This window comes from Electrona antarctica (assembly GCF_951216825.1).
Source record: "Electrona antarctica genome assembly, chromosome: 3".
Classification (NCBI taxonomy): Eukaryota; Metazoa; Chordata; class Actinopteri; order Myctophiformes; family Myctophidae; genus Electrona; species Electrona antarctica.
Window position 1 is genome coordinate 7943865 of NC_136808.1, and position 20738 is coordinate 7964602.

Genomic DNA, 20738 nt, shown 5'->3' on the forward strand with positions numbered 1-20738 from the left:
TGGCAAAAGGGCCTTTCTGTGTGGAGTTTGCATGTTCTCCCCGTGTCCCCTACTACCCTCACAAAAAACATGCAGTAATCCTGGTCTCTAAACGGCCTCCCCCTGGCCAGTCTGATGGAGGGGAAAGGCACTGGTTGGAATACTCCCCTCTGTCAGGTGAAAAGAAGCGGCTTGGACTCCTCATGCATAGAAGGAAACATGAGGTCAGTCCGCTGCCCCCCCAGGTTGGCAGAGGGAGTGTAGCGCCCAGCATTTCATTAGATAATTGACACTGTGTGAAAAAAATCGGTTAAACAAAAAATGTGGGATATTACAGTATATAATATAAATTATATATATATGGTTTTTTTGAGGGGCGCTATGTCCAGCTTTGAGGGTGTGTGTAAACACAAACATTGTCTTAACACAAACAATAATGCCATTGATAATGAATGGACAGCTTTGAGCGTTTGTCCCAACACTAACATTAAATGTAATTGACAATGAAAGAATGGCCAGTTTTGAGTGTTTGTGTAAACACAAACATTGCATAAACACAAACATTGAAGACGAAGGTGAGGACGCAAATTCTCAATGGCCGGAATGTATGATGATGTACGATGTTAAGAGCGCTCCTCACTTCACACGGGTGTGATTTTTGAGGGTCCTATACAGCTTTTAGTGTATGTGACGCAAACACAAACTTTGTCCTAACTGAAACATTAAATGCCATTGACAATTAGTGGACAATTTTGAGTGTTTGTGTAAACACAAACATTGCGTGACACAAACAATGAAGACGAAGGTGAGGACCAGGACGCAAATTCTGATTGGCCGGAATGAGATGATGTATGGTGATGTACGATGATAAGAGCGCCCCTCACTTCACACAAGTGTGATTTTTTTTAAAGAAGTAAGTAGCAAAAAAGTTTTGAATATAAGCTGAAACAAACAGAGCGTAAGGGAAAAATAAATATGTTGATTGTATGATGACCTAGTTCAAGAGTTATAGGCCAAAACATGAAGTCACAAGTGGGCTTTGAAAAAAGAACGTTCCCAGCAAATCAGGCACGATGTGTGGCATTTTGTGCAAAACGGCCACCCCCACAAACCTTTGAAGCCAATCATAGCCAATTGGAATGGAATATATAGATAGATAACTTTATTGTCATTCAGCAGATACATAAAATGCATAAGAGAACGAAATGTCGTTTCACTGGCTTTTAGTATGCTAGTTAAAAGATAACTAAAATACTATTCAAATCTAAAATCCACTTAAAAAAATATATATTAAAAAGCACCATTAGTTCATAGAGAGACAGATATTGCACAACAGGAGTCCTTATAGCAGCATATGGGGGGAAAGGTTAGGGGATATTGCACTTGTTCAAAAGTCTAATGGCTTTGGGGAAAAAGCTCTTGGAAAATCTTGCTGTTTTACTTCCAATGCTTGAGTGAACAGTCCCTGGTGGTGGGTGGTGTCACTCCTGATGTTATTGGCCCTAGACAGACAGCGGTTGTGGGTGGGTGGGGTCACTCCTGATGTTATTGGCCCTAGACAGACAGCGGTTGTGCGCAGTGTCCTTGATGGAAGGCAGTGACGTCCCGATGATTTTCTCCGCTGTCCTCACTACTCTCTGCACTGTTTTACAGTCTGCTTCATTGCAGCTTACAGACCAGACAGAGATGCAGTTTGTCAGGATGCTCTCTATATGACAAATATATGTGAGGTGAGGTTTGGACCAAATCTGTAGGAGTAATAACAAAAGAAACACACTCGCTGTTATCATCATACATCATCATCATCATAAATTCTTTTCGCTCCTATGCCACCAAAATGTGGAACGCCCTACCAACAGTCATTAAGACATGCGAATCCCTTGACTCCTTCAAAACCGCTCTCAAAGGGCACCTACGGATGGCTGCAATTTGAAACTGGCCCCCGTAAAATCTGGTGGTTAGACTGAGATTACCTTTGACCTGAATTTGACGGGCAGCAGAGTAGCAGACATGTAGGCTATGTCCTTGTTTGTCTCTGTAACTGTATAACAGGTCTGGTGCTGGACAGGTGGAGAGAGAGAGAAATGCAGGGTGATAGCTGAGTCACAGGGCAACTTGGATGCCCAGCCAGCCAGATTAAAGTTCATCCTCTCTCTCTCTCTCTCTCTCTCTCTCTCTCTCTCTCAGCAGAGCGACAGAATAATATTCTTTGCACCTGCTGCCTGAAGAATGAATCCAAAGACCAGTCATATAGAGTAGGCCTATATAATACTGCAAGACTATATAAAAGTAGTGTCAAAGAAAGGACCCAAACTAAAGCTGGAGATAGGCTATTCTTCAGTTCATGGATTGAGGACAGCAAAACTGATAGAGGTTTGTAATTAACCACTTGAACCTATAGGGCTCCATTTTCGTCACCGCTAAACCCCATATCCCTAAACTTCTTTGCCTTTTTTTTACTATTTTGAAAAACATTTTTGAATAGTTCAACTAGCCAATCTACATTAACACATTGTGAGCTTGTAGACTGGCCATTTTAACTATTCAAAAATGTTTTGCAAAATAGTAAAAAAAAGGCAAAGAAGTTTAGGGATAAGGGGTTTAGCGGTGACAAAAATGGAGCCCTATAGTGTCCTTATAGCCCTAGAGTATATACTCTAAGTTATAGCCCTATAGTGTCTCTCTCTCTGATTCAATTCAATTCAAATTAGTTTTATTGACATGAGAAAACATGTTTACATTGCCAAAGCAAAAGTGGGACAAGACAATCAAAACAAAACAATCTCTGTCTCTCTCTTCACATTTGTTTTTTTTGTGTTAATATGTAACAAAATGTGATAAGGTTAGGCATTAATAAGCTATAAGCTTCTGCCTATACCTGTTCGATCACGTTATAAAAAGGATTGTTATACTTGTAAATGAATGTCTCTCTGGAAAAGAAAAAAGATCAAAATAAACTTCATTCATTCATTCAAACTTACAGTATCTGAACACAGCATCAGTTGGCGACCATGGCCATAGCATCGGGAATGTTAATCTGCCTCCTCTTGGTGCTTCTGGCTTCACTACTGCTCCGTCTGCTGGTTCCTCTGCTAAGGATTCACCTCCACCAATGGAAGACCATGAGAGCTATCCCCACTCCTCCTGGAGCCTATCCACTCATTGGCCATGCTTTGAACTTTCCAACAAATGCTGGAGGTAGGTCTTATAATCCTATATCGATTAATTTACATTTTAGATTCCTATCCAGAACTTACGTATCATTGGATAACCTGGATCATTGCACAGACACACCGGTTCTGTGATTGCAGATGTTCAGTTAATGGGATATAGCAGCCGTAATAAGATTGTTTGTAAAATACATCAAAGATGCGATTAGGCTATAATCCATTTCTAATGGATGAAGCCTTGGTGGCCTGGAAGAGAAGAGGGCATCAGGTGGTCTCCAACCTGACTCCAACTTAGAGTGTTTCAACCCTCAACCACATTAAGAATAGAAGGAAGTTCAGTACATTTGTTGGATGAAGGTGAATAATATGCCCTCGTGTCTGTGTTGTAGATTTCTTTAAGCAGCTTATGGAGGGCACAGAGGAACTGAGAAGCCAGCCTCTGTTTAAAATGTGGCTCGGACCTCTACCTATCCTCATCGTGTACCATGCCGAGACCGTGGAGGTAATTATTAGATATGACAAATTTAATTTATAAGAGGACAATATTGAACCCTCGCACACTGAGGGCTCCAATGCGACCAGATGCTTTATTATTGCTTCAAAAATCACGGTGTTTTGAGCACAACAAAGCTTGATCTTCCTCAGACTAAAACAAACTTTTTAGTTTTAGTTTGACTAAAGCAGACTAAAACAAACTTTTAGTCTGAGGGAGAGCTTTGTGCACGAAACGCCACAGGTTTCTTTGGTGCGATAAACCACCATGTCGCATTTGGAGCCCACAGTGTGCGCTTATTTATTCTTCTTTATACTGTTCGTCGCTCAGCATCAGTGTTCAATCATTTAGATTTTTGTTTTAGTCATAGTCCCTTGAATAGTTTTCATTTAGTTTTAGTCACCTGGAATGTTTTAGTGCATGTTAGTCTAGTTTTAGTTGACTAAATACCACAAGATTTTAGTCGACTAAATCTACAGTTTTAGTCGACTAAAATGTATTTTGGCGGGCCTTGATGCCGTCAGCAAGTGTTTTTACACTTGCTGAAAATAGGCGATCTACAAGCTCACAGCCCACAACGCGTCGCACTGCGACGTGTTGTGGGCTTGTAGATCTGCTATTTTCAGCATGCAACGAATTGTAAAATGACCTAACATTTTAGTCCATTTTTTATTTGTTGACGAAATCATCAGTATATTTAGTATAGTATAGTATAGTATACTTAGTTTTAGTCATCATAGCTTAGTTTTCATTTAGTTTCCATTTAGTTTTCTGCGGTGAAAAAAGGTAGTCGACGAACATTTTTCGTCTTAGTTTTAGTCGACGAAAACAACACTGGCCCAAACTTGGGTTGGGGATGTGCATGTCGGTTCTCTCTTTTCACAATCTTGGACCCCCCCCCCCCCTCCTTCTTTCTTGCTCACAGGCGGTGCTGAGCACATCCAAGCATATCGACAAGGCTTACATGTACCGTTTCCTTCATCCCTGGCTGGGCACTGGCTTACTCACCAGGTCAAACACTTTTTCAGTGAGAGTTTCTGTAGACCTGGATTTAAACTTTAAATATTAAGTGGGCTGCGTTTACAGCACCTTTATTTTCTAAAGTGCTTTCCCCACTGTTGGCTACTAATGTATGTTCACTCACATTACCACCTCTACCTACCGTATTTCAAACCTAAATAAAAGTGTAAATGATCTAGTGATAGTGAGCCTAATGGCTGGTATATATGCTTTATGTTTTGATTGAACTACCAGACGGTCTATATTACAAAACATAATAAAATAAAGTTGAACTAATGACTGGTATAATCAGTAGTTAACTATATTGTAGTAAGAGTGCTATACAGTATACTGTAGGCCTATGTCAGAAACTATACAGTAAGTCAGAAACTAGACCATGCCATAACCATTTACAGTAGATCATAACTTGAGAAGAGAAATTCCTGCTGTCAGTGTGTGTGCATGCGTGCGTGCGTGCGTGCGTGTGCGTCTGTATGCAAGCATTTTTGTGTTTGTATACGTGATGTGTATGTGTCTGTTTACATGTATACTCCTGTGTAGTGGCGGGGACAAGTGGCGTGAACGTAGGCGGTTGCTGACTCCGACCTTCCACTTCTCCATTCTGGAGACTTTCCTGGAAGTGATGCAGGAGCAGGCCCAGGTTCTGGCTGGCCGACTGGAAGCTCATGCAGATGGAGCCCCCTTCAACTGCTATAGATACATCACCCTGTGCGCTCTGGACATCATCTGTGGTGAGATCAGTTAAACCCATTTAGGCCTGACCTCAAAATTAAAAAAAATCTTCTAAATCCTCCAGTTTTCTGAAATAAATATTTTCACGATTTTTCAAAAATAGCAGACCTACAAGCTCGTATTTTTGTTCTTACCTTAACGTATTTTTTTTCTTTTTCTTTTTTACTTTACTGAAGTATTTGTTATTTTCAGTACTTACTTCTACTCCACTACATCTCAGAGGCAATTATTTGAAAACTTTACTAGTTACTTTGTAGATTTTGATTATTATTAGTCCGGTACATTAAACTACTTCAGCCCAAAAACATTTCTGCCATTTGGAAATAGCAGGGGCTCCATCTTATCCCTAAACGTATTTGCCATTTTTTACAAATCATTTTAAAATAGTTCAACTAGCCGACGTCTACACGTTGTGAGCTTGTAGATCAGCTATTTGAACAGTTTTAAAAGTTTTTTAAAATAGTAAAAAATGGCAAAATAAGTTTAGGGATAAGGGGTGGCGCAAGATATAGCCCCAGATCTACAAGCTCACAGTGCGTTGCGATGCGATTTTTATGCATTTGAAAACATGTAAAAGGGGACATCCTGCATGATGAGTACTTTTTACTTTTGGTATAATATACCAAAAGTAAAAAGTACTCATCATGCAGGATGTCCCCTTTTACTTAAAGTACATTTTGATACCAATACCTTCGTACTTCTACACCAGTACATTTCCGGGCTTTTACTTGTAACAGAGTATTTCAACATTGCAGTATTGATACTTTTACTTAAGTGAAAAATGTGGGTACTTTTTCCACTTTTTGCATAGAACTGAGCGTAAACGTATGGCCAAGTGCTTTTGTATGTACAGTTAGTATAGGCTATGCTGTATCTGCAAATGTGGCTGCGTGTTTGTGTCTGTCTATGTTTCTTTCCTTTTCTTTTTCAGAGACGGCCATGGGTAAGAAAATATATGCTCAAAGTAACAGCGACTCGGAGTACGTACGCAGTGTGTATAAGTACGTGACTTTGCAGTAGGCTATGCACACACACACACACACACACACACACACACACACACACACACACACACACACACACACACACACACACACACACACACACACACACACACACACACACACACGTCCTATACACTTTTCTGAATTAATATTTACAGTAGGTTATGTTATCTATTTTTTCTGAATCTATATGCAGCATACAGAAAAATAGAACAGAAAAAAGGTAGCCCACTAAGTTTGTTTGTTTTTACAGAATGAGCGATCTCATCACCCGTCGTCAGAGAGCTCCTTGGTTTTGGCCAGACATCATTTACCAACTCCTGGGCGAGGGGAAGGAACACAGCAAACGATTACATATCCTTCACTCTTTCACTAAAGCGGTACTACCTTCCTCCCCTATCTCTACAAATGGGTTGTTTGCGCAACATGTAATTTAATTTAATCTATTTTCATGTATATAAAAATAACAGTGCTAAAAAAAAACACTATTTATTGTGATTACACAGCAAGATCTATCTATCTATAAATGCACCAAGTCTCTGTGTGTACGTCTGTAATCCACATAACTCGAGAACCGTTCGCCCCACCGACTTCAAATTCGACTCACGCGTTCCACATCCCCACATGGAGTACAGTGCCCGGTGTCGAGTCGGTCGGACCCAGGGATATCCAGAACCAGCACAAAAGGCCTCTGTCCGGGCTCTGGACAAGGCCCCTGCCCAGGCAGGCTCCATATATGGAGCTGGCCTGTTCTGACATCTGCATAGACTCCATATTTGGGCATGCCAAGAAACTCCATATATGGGTCTAAAAGGGACACAATAGCATTCATTTCCAACTTGGTACCGCTCTAAAATGCACCAAGTCTCTGTGTGTACCTACAGTACGTACATAGTACGTATGTGCGTACGTCTGCAATCCACGTAACCCGAGAACCGTTCACCCCACCGACTTCAAATTCGACTAACGTGTTCCACAGCCCCACAGGGAGTGCAGTGCCCGGTGTCGAGTCCGTCGGTTACACCGTTGTCCAGAACCAGCACAAAAGCCTCTGCCCGGGCTCTGGACCTGATCACCCCTACAGTATATCCCATGGAGCTGGCCTGTTCTGACATCACAACACTTCATATTTGGGCATGCCTGACACAGAACTCCATATATAGGAATAAAGGGACAGAGAGACAGATACAGACATCTCCATATATGGGCATAAAAGGGACACTTACAGATGGGTGGAGCGGGTACTCTGACACGGGTACAACGGGTATTGCATAGCCGGGTGGGGCGTGGATCTCCAACTTCCATCGTTACCGACTCGGTGCTCTACAGCCGGGCACCGCTCTAGTATAGATAATTTAAGAAATTATGCATTCTTGCAACAATTACAGGTGATCGACGAACGCATGGTTGAAAAGACCAGCTTACCAAATAGCCAGACAGGACAAGGGACCAATCGCAGACAAGCATTCCTGGATTTGCTGCTTCAGACTCGGGATGAAAATGGGAATTTGCTGAGTCACACCGACATACAGGAAGAAGTTGACACTTTCATGTTTGAGGTCTGGTAAATATTTGAACCCTAATGTTAATCCATATTTATTTACACCCGGTTTCACTTTTCAAGAAAATGTTAAACAAATGAGAACATGAATGTAATGTAATGATTGGGATGGAAGACGCACACAACCATTTAGTCATAGCTTGTTGTACATAATGTGTGTGTGTGTGTGTGTGTGTGTGTGTGTGTGTGTGTGTGTGTGTGTGTGTGTGTGTGTGTGTGTGTGTGTGTGTGTGTGTGTGTGTGTGTGCGTGCGTGCGTGCGTGCGTGCGTGCGTGCGTGCGTGCGTGCGTGCGTGCGTGCGTGCGTGCGTGCGTGCGTGCGTGCGTGCGTGCGTGCGTGCGTGCGTGCGTGCGTGCGTGCGTGTGCTCAGGGTCATGACACCACTGCAGCATCACTGAACTGGGCGCTGCACTTGTTGGGCTCTCATCCTGATGTCCAGACACGAGTACAAGAGGAAATACTTGATGTCCTAGGTATCTCATTCACAGTACACACGTGTGTGCGCACACACACACACACACACACACACACGCACACACACACACACACACACACACACACACACACGCATCAGTATCCTGCTGTATGGGAGTGAGTCTTGGATCACTTACTCAAGACAAGAACGACGCCTCCATGCATTTCACATGTGGCTCAGGAGGTAGAGCAGGTCATCTATCTATGTAATGATCCGTGGGTCGGCGGTTCGAATCCCGGCTCCTCTTGTCTACATGTCGAAGTGTTCTTTTTTTTTTTTTAGATATTTTTTTTGCGGCTTACGCCTTTTATTGGTTTTTGAAGGGACAGACAGTAGGCTGACAGGAAACGGGAGAGAGATGGGGGAAGACATGCAGTAAAGGCCGTGTCGGGCTCGGGAGTCGAACCCGCGGCACACTGCGACTGGATTACCAGTCGGGTGCCCAGACGGTTACGCCACCGCCTGGGCTGTCGAAGTGTTCTTGGGCAAGACACTGAACCCCAAATTGCTCCCGATGTGCTGGTTGGTACCTTGCATGGCTTCCACCGCAATCGGTGTATGAATGTAAGTGTGAATGGGTGAAGGCCTTGGATAAAGGCACTATATAAATGCACCAAATGTAATTTTCCCATTACAGAACCTGCTATATAAACGAACCATTTACCCTTCACATGCATACTTGCTCTGTGTCTGCCAGGTGAGTCTGAGCGTCCAGTGAGCATGGACGACCTGCGGAGGTTGGAGTATCTGGACTGTGTCATCAAAGAAACGCTGCGACTATTCCCTCCTGTGCCCCTCTTTGCCCGAACCGTGGCAGAACCCTGCCTCATCAGTAGGTGACAGCACACAGCCCGTATGTACAGTACACAGAAATACATCATGGAGCGTGAATGTATACAGTGTAAAAAGTAATCCTTGGTGGTCCACAACACTCTGGATTTTAATTTGTAGAAGAGAGTACGTACTGTATATTGATGCCGCAGAAAAACTAAAATAGCTGATCTACTGATTGGCTATTTTCAATAGATTTTGTACACATTTTGAACTTGTGAAATGGGACATTCTGCAATATAAATACTTTTACTTTTAGTACTTTAAGTACATTTTGATGCCGATACTTTTGTACTTTTACTCAAGTACATTTTCCGTACTTTTACTTGTAACGAAGTAGTTCTAAATTGCAGAATTGGCACTTTTACTTATGAGTAAAACAATTGAGTACTTTTTCCACCACTGCTTTCTACTGTAGATGGCTTCGCTGTGCCCAGTGGTGTCAATGTGCTGGTGGTCCCGTACGCACTCCACCGTGACCCGCGGCATTTCCCAGAACCTGATGAGTTTCGACCAGAACGCTTTCAAAGCAACGCAGTACGCCACCCTTACGCCTACGTGCCCTTCTCTGCTGGACCCAGGAACTGTATAGGTACAGCATTTAAACTCAAACTTCTCTTTGTCCACATCAACTCTGCCGTCCCTATACTGGGCATGTAGGCGAACATTAAAAAAACAACAAAAAACATCAACTTCTTTATTGTCACATCACAGGTAAATAAGTGGATGAAATGATATGGGTATAGGCCAATTTAACTTACCATTGGCCCATATATTTGTGACATCATAAAACTGTCCAACTGTCCAGAAGAAATATGACTGTTCAGGGTCTTTAGACTCTTTACACTTGAGCGTAAAGCAAAACCTTTCACAGACCCAAAATGACGCACGTGTCATGTATTTGTGCGTGCGTGCGTGCGTGCGTGCGTGCGTGCGTGCGTGCGTGCGTGCGTGCGTGCGTGCGTGCGTGCGTGCGTGCGTGCGTGCGTGCGTGCGTGCGTGCGTGCGTGCGTGCGTGCGTGCGTGCGTGCGTGCGTTTGTCTCCAGGCCAGCGGTTTGCCATGATGGAAGAGAAGGTGGTGTTGGTGTGGCTGCTACGTCGGTTTAACGTGCGAGCCACTCAGAGTCATGATGAGCTAAGACTACTGGGAGACCTCATCCTGCGCCCTGAGAATGGAATCTGGATCACGCTGGAGAGAAGATCTTTATAGAACACAGACCAGAACAAGGTGGCCAGGTGTTTGAAATAATCTTGTAATGGATTGGTACCAGATTACCACACTACAATTAACAGCAAGGTTCAGTTGTCTTCAGCAGTACATTGAAAGTTGAAACCCTATACCTGCCCAGTGTGCCCACACACAGTAAAACCGTGCTAATTTACTTCCGAGTGTACCCTAACCCATTCAGTTACATTTGTACGGTACACTCTCGTATTTTTCAAATGTGAGAATTTTACAGTGAACTTATTCTCACTCTGATCTAATTGATTGTATTGCTTCATTGTGCCTTGGCTTTAAGGTCAATTCAAACGACAAAAATGTGTCACAGAGGACATTGGTAGAGGATGTTGTGTACAGTCACAAAATGCCTTCATAAAATGTTGTATCATCTGATGTTGTATCATCTGAGGACAAAGACCACATTCACCTCCGTCTTTAAATGTTGTGGTGAGGCTATCAACGACTTGCGGAATGTTTGAATGCTCAAAACTCAGAATGTCATGAGACAGTGATATGACCTTCAACTGCTGTCGCGCAAAGTATAAATCGACTTTTAGTGCAAATTTGTCTTTTATTATCTGTATCTCAGTTTAGTTCGTTTTTTAATGTAAATAAATAAACAAGACTAAGGGCCCTCGTGTTTCCTTTAAGATATGTTTCATATCTTAAAACCCATTCAGGACGGGAATCCCTTTTGGTGTTTTAAGGACTGTGCTGTTCAGAATGCACGTCTTCCTCCTGTAGCCTAATACACTAGTAAGACGCCCTGAGGGCAAGATCGCGTGCACGCATCCGCCTGGGTGACGGCAGACGACAAAAATGCAGGGCGAGCACTGGCGCTTTGGCATGGGGAGTCAGGTCAACATATGGAATTAATTCTGTACTGGCCATATATGGAGCGTGTCTTGAGTGTACAGGGTTTGATGAGGTCAGATCAACATATGGACTGTCAGCAGAACAGGAAGGACGGGTGGGGACGGATCATCATATGGAATGTCAGAACCGGTCAGCTCCATATATGGAGATCTAGCTAGGGTTTGAGGTCAGATGTGGAGTTGCTGGCCGGCTCCATATATTCAGATCTAGGTGATGATCAGTCTTATATGGTTATAGATGAGGTCAGTGTCGTGATCTTCATATATGAAGATCACCATATATGGTGGCGTGACATGTCACAGGGCGTGACCATATATGGAGGCGTGATGTCACAAGGCGTGACCATATATGGAGGCATGATGTCACAAGGCAGGTTCATGGTAAATGTAAAATAATACACAGTTGCTATCATCATGTCCAAGGTACATCTGTGATATCTCGACACATCAACTTAATTATCATATTATGTTCACTCTGAGTTAGATTTATTTTAAACCAACAAACTATAGATAGATGATGATTTGAATGCACAGAACATGAAAACTAGTCTACGGTTGCTGATGGTCAACAGAGGTGTGCTTCCGAATTCAACGATTCTATATTTGGGGACATTCGGCCAATCCAAAGTGATGTTGTAACCAACTGTGATGTATGTCACAACATAAAAGAGAGTTCATGTCTTTCCCTGCAATAACAATTTCCCTGATAACAATGGCATCAATGGTGAAGGATGAGCAAAGTGTGCAGTTTAAACTTGTGTTGGTGGGAGACGGTGGTACAGGAAAGACAACTTTCGTCAAGAGACACTTGACAGGAGAGTTTGAGAAGAAATATGTGGCCACCCTTGGAGTGGAGGTGCACCCGCTGACTTTCCACACAAACAGAGGAGCCATCACCTTCAACGTGTGGGACACGGCTGGACAGGAGAAATTTGGAGGACTCAGAGATGGGTACTACATCAATGCACAGTGTGCTGTCATCATGTTTGATGTCACATCACGAGTCACCTACATCAACGTCCCCAACTGGCACCGTGACCTGGTACGTGTTTGCGAGAACATACCCATAGTTCTCTGTGGCAACAAAGTGGACATCAAAGACAGGAAAGTCAAAGCCAAGAGTGTAGTCTTTCATCGCAAGAAGAACCTGCAGTACTATGACATCTCTGCCAAAAGTAACTACAATTTTGAGAAGCCATTCCTGTGGCTGGCAAAGAAGTTGATTGGCGACCCTAACCTCGATTTCGTGGCGATGCCTGCTCTTGCTCCCCCGGAGGTCCAGATGGACCCGTCTCTCGTGGCGCAGTATGAGCGCGAGATCCAAGCTGCGTCGGAAGTAGCGCTTCCAGAAGACGATGAATTCTAAGCCGCCCCCCGCCGTGAGGATATTGGATCCTTTACAGTGGTACTGTATACAACATCTTACAACTTTAATACCACTTTAGATTTTTTTTTTTGGTGAGGATCCTCCCAGGCAGGACCTGTATCACCCTGGACTGCATGGAGCTTTAGCCCCAGTCGGTGTGATTTCTGGTCTAGAGGGGCGGATTCAAATTGGGAGCGACACCCGTCTGCACCATTGAGAATGTCCAGGCTCAGATCCATGACAAAGAAGGTAATCAATCCCCTGCCCCCAATTTGGAAATCCATATGCAAAAATATGTGAATTTCTGTGAAAGAAAAAAAAATCTGTCTTGTTACTTTGACCGGCAGAACCTGATCTTCGGTGGTAAGCAGCTGGAAGATAGCTGCATCCTGACTCATGACTACAACATCCAGGAGGAACGCACCCTCCATCTTGTTCTTGTGTCTGAGTGGAGGCCAGTATATTATTCCACAATCTTTTAAGATACTTTTTTTTTTGGTGATACTTTCATTAAGGTGAGTGTAGAGGTTAGGGTTAGGGCACAGAGAGGGACCTAGGGCAGAGAGAAGGGAGTGTAGAAGGACACAGAGGGACCCAGGGCACAGAGAGAAAGGGGAGGTTGAGCCAAATAAGTCAAGAAAAGCCAAAAAAGGAACCCCCCTGACCAAACAGAGGCCAATCTCTTCTGGTTATAGCAGCTAGAAGATGTCCAAGGTAAGAGTCCACCCTCTTACCTTGATCTGCAACAACTCTCTTTTTTTGAGGGGCGCAAGCCCCTTCAACGCCTTGCTTTGGTAGTTCCTGTTACATCATTGGCAGCCAAGTCTATGGACCTTTTACTATGATGTATTGTGCATGCCCCCCTGTGACATCACACATTGTGCGTGCCCCCCTGTGACATCACATATTGTGCGTGTCCCCCAACTTCATATGAGTGTGATTTTTAAATCTCTGAACAGCTGGAAGATTTTTGCCTGTTTTTTGTTGTTACAACTAACCCGTGCTGTGGGTTAAAACAAACCTGTGGCAGGTTAAAACTAACCTGTGGCTCCCGACATGCATGGAAGGTTACAACTAACCCGTGGCAGGTTAAAACTAACCTGTGGCTTCCTGTGAGGTTAGGTTTTGGGTAGGGTTGTCATCGGACTCATGAATGTAGGACTGTTGTTGGTACATCGGACCACTGTTCACAAAGATGCATATACGCACACCAAAGTCCTTGTGGCAGTGCCGGTCCACGGGAGAGAACTTGAGAGGGAATCTTGGAAAAAACAAAAAAAGTGGCCGCACACGCTATAGCCAAAGTGACAATATTGTATTAGGACGCACACAGCAGATCAATCCACCGTTTCGGCGGTTAAGCCTTCATCAGGGAATCACAGTACATCGGACCAAACACATGCACCGCCTTGAGCTCACACTCCCAGTTAAAGCCAAGAAAAACCTTCATTCCAAGTTTCACACTTTTCTAGTTTTCTTTTTTGGTATTTTGTATTTGTATTTTTTAATGCGTTTTGAGGGCCGCTATAGCCCCTCCAATGCATGGCTTTCCGAAATGACGTCATAGCTCAACCAAGTCTATGGATGTTTGTTTAGGGCAGTAAATAACAACTGCTGATATAAATACTGCCCTCGCTGCGGCCCTCACTTCAGACGAAGGCAGAGAGGGGAGACACGACGGGAGTTAGATTCAAACTTGGGTGCTTGCTCGAGGTTCAATTGCACTGACATGGTGAAAGCACTAACCCTGTTAACACTGGGAGCGTCGTTGGTATGTGTGTCAGGTCAGCTTTGTGAGTATTGCTAACATAGTTCTGAGGAAGTGACGTGGATGTGACGTAGATTAATGGCAGCTTGTGGGAAGTGATCTATATTCCACATTGTAAAAAAAATAAAAAAAATCACACCTGTGTGAACTGAGTGGTGCAAGGTCTTATATAGTCTGATCAGCTATGTCAGTGACGTCACACACTAACCATAGTAACCATGCTCACCTTTGCACGGACACGTAGGTATACAGGTACACAAAACATACAGACAAAGCTGGTTGTTGGAGTGGTTTGCACCACTCAAAAAAACATGAATAGTTTCTGAAAACATTTATGTGAGAAATAGGCCATGTATTTTGCTCCATATTGATTCATTTCAAATTTACACATTTTACATGTCTGTGTGTCCAGAGCTAATCTAGCACGTCACTGGACCGATCAGAACCAAAGGTTGTGTGCATAGTGCCAGTAAACACAGAAGTACATCCGCCAAAGGGACTCCGATCTGACTGAGACTTATTTGGAGTCATATGACATAGATACGTCATAGATACGTAATATGTCAAATAACCAATGACAAACAGGAAGGTATAGGAGCGCACACCAGTAGTAGGGAGGTTCTGACCGCAGGAGATAAAACTATGACTGAGAAAGGAGAGAGGCCGCACAGCTCGTAGTCACGATGCCATCACATTTTTCATTCCCTGAAGAAGGCAACTTGTTGCCGAAACGTTGGAAAAATACAAATGTGATGGCATCGTGACTACGAGCTGTGCGCCCTCTCCTTTCTTAGTCATAAATGACCAATGACAAATGCTGGCCACATGTGGTCCACACTAGAGCCACGCTGTTCCCATGTGGACCCAGAGGTCCACCATTGTATTTTTTGTTTAAAATGAAATGCCGGTATAAAGATCCTGCATAGGCTACTACTTTGCTTTGATTTTACTTCCTTAATGGTCATATTTCCTAAAGTTTAAAACAAATGTACTGTATATATCCAGAAACCTTATCTGTCCAAAACTAGTCTCTTGAGACCGTCTGTTGACTGTTTTTCCTTTGTTTTGCCAATGGGTTCCCAGACTGGTCCAAAACTTAAAAACTTAGGCCGGATATATGTCAGTCTTCTGGGTCTTTCAAAAAGCCATTGAGCAATTTCCATTGAAATGAATAGCGGGGGGGGCGGAGCTTCTGCTTCTTGACTGGGAGGGCATGCTCAATTTGGATTTGGGCATAAGAATGTGTTGCCTTTTTTTCGTACATACACAGCCCAAAATGAAACAAATGAAACAATTGTCAGATCTTTTTTAGATTACAGTTTTATTCAGGGGCAGGTACACAACATTGTGTATTGGCAAGATAAACTTTTAGAGACATTCACAGTAGACCTAGCTGCTACTATTAAAGGATTAATGTAGCTAGGATAAAACAACAGGTTATAATCATACTAGTCTTACAAACTAAAACAAACACATCTTTGAAGTTAATAGAGTGGTATAGCCTACATTAAAATGTGTGGTCCTAAAATCCAGAAGAGGGTTATGAGTTCACTTCATAGTTCATACTGTATCATTCACCAGATTTCCAATGTTTTTCCTCGTAAAGTTATTACGATTCATTGAGAAAACAAAGTCTGTGTTTAATAATATTCAAACCCTGCATTGGACGTCTGCCAAGGGAACACATGGCGGAGGTTAATGTCTGGGTTGACGTCATCCCTTTAACTCCAATACGTACAGCACAATAACAACACATAGGCCTATCATTCTAGCATGTTAAGTGTGTTTACATGCACATTGGTATTATGATATTATTCACACGCTCAAATGTATTTCAAATAAGATTCGGTGCGTGTGAATATTTACAGCAGCAGGGTAAACCCATCATATCCAGATTAGAAACCTGAATATGAGATTAAATACAGGATACTGACAGTGACATGTAATGTGTCAATCGTTTTCTTTACTGCTGGATTTGATGGTCTGTCTGTATTCTACTGTCATGGCAATATTTATATTTGCTCTGGTGTGAAGATCATAATCCATCAGTATAATGTGGGAAAATATACCCTGTCTTCTTTGATTTTCCCTGAACGCGTAAATACGGAAGGCTAAGCATGTACGTCTGTAGCCTACTCGTGACATCTAGATATGTGTTTGTGCTTTGGCCCTGCAAAGTACTGTGCACACAAAGTGATTTAAGTTCAAAATTGTAGAAGTTGCCTTTTAGGGATCCAACAAGCTTGAACATTGGTCACCTGTCAGTCTGTAATGAACATTATTCATGCTGTTTACACTGATTTATGAGACTGAATCAGGAGAAGAAATTAATGTCTGGAAAAATAGGTACAATCACAGTGCCATTCAATTCCATTATAAGTAAGCTCGATAGTCTTGTTTTTAAGATTTAAAATCTTTTTTTAAATGAGGTCCATACATACAGTATTTATTTGTTACATTGTGTGAAACAGCAATCAGCAAAACGTGATGCTGATTCAACATTATCCAGCCTCCTCAGCAGAGCAGTCGATCCCAGCGTACGTAAACTTCTCATAAAGGGTTGTGTTGACATATGTCTGGAAGATGACAACATAAATCACAGCAGAGTTTATGGATAGTTCTTTAATAGTCAGAAGTTCTGAAAGTAATATGTACCATAGAGAACGTTTTTATTGTAGATCAGCTAGCATACACACTTGCCAGCCTTTCTCGTTGTTTTCAAGCATGTTGCAGTCTAAAGCAGAACTCCTAAGGCCTGACTCACACCTTCACAACAGATTGATGTATAGCTGATGCATGAGACTTATTGACTGATGCAAGCTCACAATGCATTTCCAATTGGAGTCACTTGGTTTGACACAACATTTGTGTTGTATGAGGGGGTGGGGGGCAGTCGAAACACAGCCGGAAGCCGTACAACACAAATGTTGTGTCAAACCATGTGACTGCCATTGGAAATGCATTGGGGCAAGATGTAAACAAACCCTTTCTTTACATCTAGCATGCATCAATGTTGTATGCTAGATCGAAAGGTGTGAGTCAGGCCTAAGACTCTCCCAAGCTTCAGACAGATTTTTTTTTAAACATCTTGGAACCTTCCTCTCTCTTTAACCACATGGGCAACCCTAGCATCAGCTATTCTGAGCATACTGTAAACATTTAGTGAAAATAGCACATCACCCGATCATGCACCTGTGATGCTTCCCACTAATGCGTTATGGCAGGTGACAGGTGATTGACAAATGCACCTCAGGGAATAGCAGCATTATTAATACAATGTCTTCTTTAGCACTGTAAAGTATTTCTGATTAATTTGTATATGAGTTAAATGTTAATAATCTGGAATCTTTATCTGAAAAAAATTCAAGTCACTTCCATTTTCAGCTGATCTGAGGAATGCCACACATGTTTTACACTTTTCTCTTCCTGCATTGGCTATTGTGTATCTTCTTATTCCTGCTAGGTGTAATTAACTTTTTTTCTTCAACTTGATTATAAGGATTTAGTCTACCCATTTTGGGCGGGAACCCCTTTTGGTGTTTTAAACATTGTGTTATAATTTAGCTATTGAAAAATAGCAGATCTACAAGCTCATAGCGCGCCACCGTGTGGCGCGCTACGAGCTTGTAGGTCTGCTATTTTTGAAAAATCGAAGAACGACATAGAAACATAGCTTTTTCAGAAAACTGTCAGGATGTAGAAGACATTTTTAGAATCTGATCTCAGGTCAAAATGGGTTAAATTAAATGTTTAGACATAGACAGATGCATCCAGATGCACATGTACTGTAGTGTAGACAGGAAGACAGTATGGATGGATACAGTACCTTCCTCTCCTCCAGCATTCTGTTGAGGCAGATGAGGGTTTGGGAGAAGGACGGTCTCTCGTAAGGCTTCTCCCTCCAACACTGCCGCATCAGGTCATATCTGATGATAGGATAATAGTTTAGTGGCGTCCAGGGACCCCCAGGGGTTGTTCTTAAATAAATATTACATGAATTCATCTTTATTATAACAAATAAACCTAATTTACTATATGACCTCAAATTTAGTAAAGTTGACGATTTTCTACATTTGTTGATTTGTAACATTTTGTAGACGTGTCATTCTTTTGACTCTTTTTTTTCTTAACCCATTTTGGGCGGGAACCCCTTTTGGTGTTAGCATTATGTTATGCTTTAGCTATTGAAAAATAGCAGATCTACAAGCTCATAGCGCGCCACCGAGTGGCGCGCTACGAGCTTGTAGATCTGCTATTTTTGAAAAATCGAAGAACCACTGACATAGAAACATAGCTTTTACAGAAAACTGTCAGGATGTAGAAGACATTTTTAGAATCTGATCTCAGGTCAAAATGGGTTTTAATTGTACTCACACTTCATCGTCACAGTTGAGAGGTTTCTCCAATCTGTAGTGCTGTGGCAGTTTCTCATACAGCTCTGCACAGGTCATGCCGCAGTACGGGGTTCCTCCTGCAGAGGGCAGTGACACAAGACACAATATCATGTGTGAACAGTTTATTTGTTGAGCTGCACAAAGCACTATTATAATGAGGCTCATCTTTCTTATCTCTACTTTTGGAGGCGCTATACTTTCATTCGTATTTTGTTACATTGTTCTTTTGTATATTGCATTTGATGTAATTGCTTTGAATGCATTGACCTTTCCATATAACTTGCCTGAGATAATCAAAAGACAACTAGATAAAAGTGCCCCTCGGGGCTGACCAGGGCAGGTCAGGTTGTGGCCTCCTGGCGGCGCTATAATAGGCCAATGTGAAAAGGGTGCCATTTCTTCTTACGCCTTGGATTTGAGGCATTTTGTTCCAAAAATGAGTTTTGCAAAAAAATCCACATAATGTTGATTATAGCAAAAATATTTACAAATGCATGACAGACGGATTTAAAACAAAAAATTGATTCAAACCTAAGCTGACGATCTCCCAAAGCAGAACTCCATAAGACCACCTGAGAGAAAAGACAGAGAAGGCAAGCTTGTAGATCTGCTATTTTTGAAAAATCATAAAAATGCGGCACAATATATATATATATATATATTCTTTCAGAGCGAACGTTTTTTTATTTCGACGTCAGGCCTAAATGGGTTGTTGATCTTGTGTGATAAGATACTCACACGTCGCTGTTGGTGGTGTAGACACTGTAGTTGAGAGACTCAATGGCCATCCATCGAACAGGCAGACGACCCTGAGAGAACAACATCACACTGTTGAATCGGCTACAGGAATGAATGATCAGTGTAAGGCACCAAAACCTGAATATAAAGAATTGATGATATGTATACCATTGTTTTCTTGACATAGACTTCTTGCCCCCTGGAAAGACCAAAGTCAGCTATTTTGGCAACGTAGTTTTCACCTACAAGGATATTCCTTGCTGCCAGGTCTCTGTGGATGAACTGAAAGGAGAGAAAGAAAGGAAAGGAGAGTTGTCATGAAACCCACATACATCTTATAGTCTTTAGCAATGTACTTAGGTCGCATTCACACCTAATACTTCGGTAGACTCGATGCGAATGGGCAGAGAAGTTGGGATGCTTGCATATTTAATTTGCTGCGGTTTGCCTTCACAATGCGCTGTCATCCGCAGCAATTGGAAACGCAGCAGGGAACTTCATCAATGTGTTCCATTCATAAACGACACAGTGAAATCTATGGTGTTAAAATAATACTTTGAGTAATAGTTAGGACGTAAGATTAGGGTAACGTGTGTGCGTGTGTGTGTGTGCGCACGCACTGTTCTTTTGCAGGGCATGTGGAGGCACAGCACAGACAGCAGCACAAAATGAATCCGACCTCCGTTTACAAGTTTATCGACATGAAGAAAGTTCCCACTCCCTCCCCACACAGTGACAGCAGTGATAACACTCCATGTTTACTCACAGACGGACTGAATATTCTGTACATCTTTGCGGTTTGCACTGCGTAAAATTATTATCCCTTCTCCGTCTCCAACTGTGTTTAACTTCATTTCCTTTATTTGCTGCGGATTGCATTCCCACCTGCACCAAATCGAAATCAAGTGCGATTGAAAGCAAAGCGAAACCCCTGTTTTTTTTTAATTTACGTCATATTTAGCGGAATTCTGAATTCTGAACGTTTCTCCGTTCATCGTCAATGGCAAAACTTGAGACGGGCGGGGACAAAATTTAGCGGACATTTGCCTGGAATTCTCTTATCACAATTTGGCCAATGACAATTTGCGTCCTCACTTTTCCGTCTTCAC

The 20738-nt window shown here is 42.4% G+C and overlaps 3 protein-coding genes across 4 annotated transcripts in view; 2 read left to right on the top strand and 1 right to left on the bottom strand.

Annotated features, from left to right (window-relative positions):
- Positions 1-2990: 2990 nt before the first annotated feature.
- Positions 2991-10630, top strand: LOC306920647 (cytochrome P450 4V2-like; the record flags this gene model as incomplete). Its single annotated transcript, XM_079497456.1, has 11 exons — positions 2991-3177; positions 3539-3651; positions 4568-4653; positions 5203-5393; positions 6326-6395; positions 6652-6778; positions 7787-7957; positions 8330-8432; positions 9132-9266; positions 9684-9857; positions 10313-10630. The coding sequence occupies 11 exons, from the start codon at positions 2991-2993 to the stop codon at positions 10474-10476; spliced, it is 1521 nt and encodes a 506-aa protein (XP_079353582.1). The 3' UTR covers positions 10477-10630.
- A 1451-nt stretch (positions 10631-12081) lies between these two features.
- On the top strand, positions 12082-12729 carry LOC306920648 (GTP-binding nuclear protein Ran-like; the record flags this gene model as incomplete). The annotated part of the gene is made up of 1 exon (XM_079497457.1): positions 12082-12729. Exon 1 carries the CDS (start codon positions 12085-12087, stop codon positions 12727-12729), a length of 645 nt encoding a protein of 214 aa, XP_079353583.1. The 5' UTR covers positions 12082-12084.
- Positions 12730-15809: 3080 nt separating this feature from the next.
- Positions 15810-20738, bottom strand: part of tek (TEK tyrosine kinase, endothelial) — a 51447-nt gene continuing 46518 nt past the window's right edge. For both annotated transcript variants that reach the window (XM_079496478.1, XM_079496479.1), the window contains 6 exons: positions 19798-19911; positions 19630-19700; positions 19423-19463; positions 18872-18968; positions 18324-18423; positions 15810-17073 (listed from right to left, as the gene is read on the bottom strand). In XM_079496478.1, the coding sequence (XP_079352604.1) occupies positions 16999-17073; positions 18324-18423; positions 18872-18968; positions 19423-19463; positions 19630-19700; positions 19798-19911 (498 nt within the window). In that variant the 3' untranslated portion in view covers positions 15810-16998. The remainder of the gene's footprint in view (positions 17074-18323; positions 18424-18871; positions 18969-19422; positions 19464-19629; positions 19701-19797; positions 19912-20738) is intronic.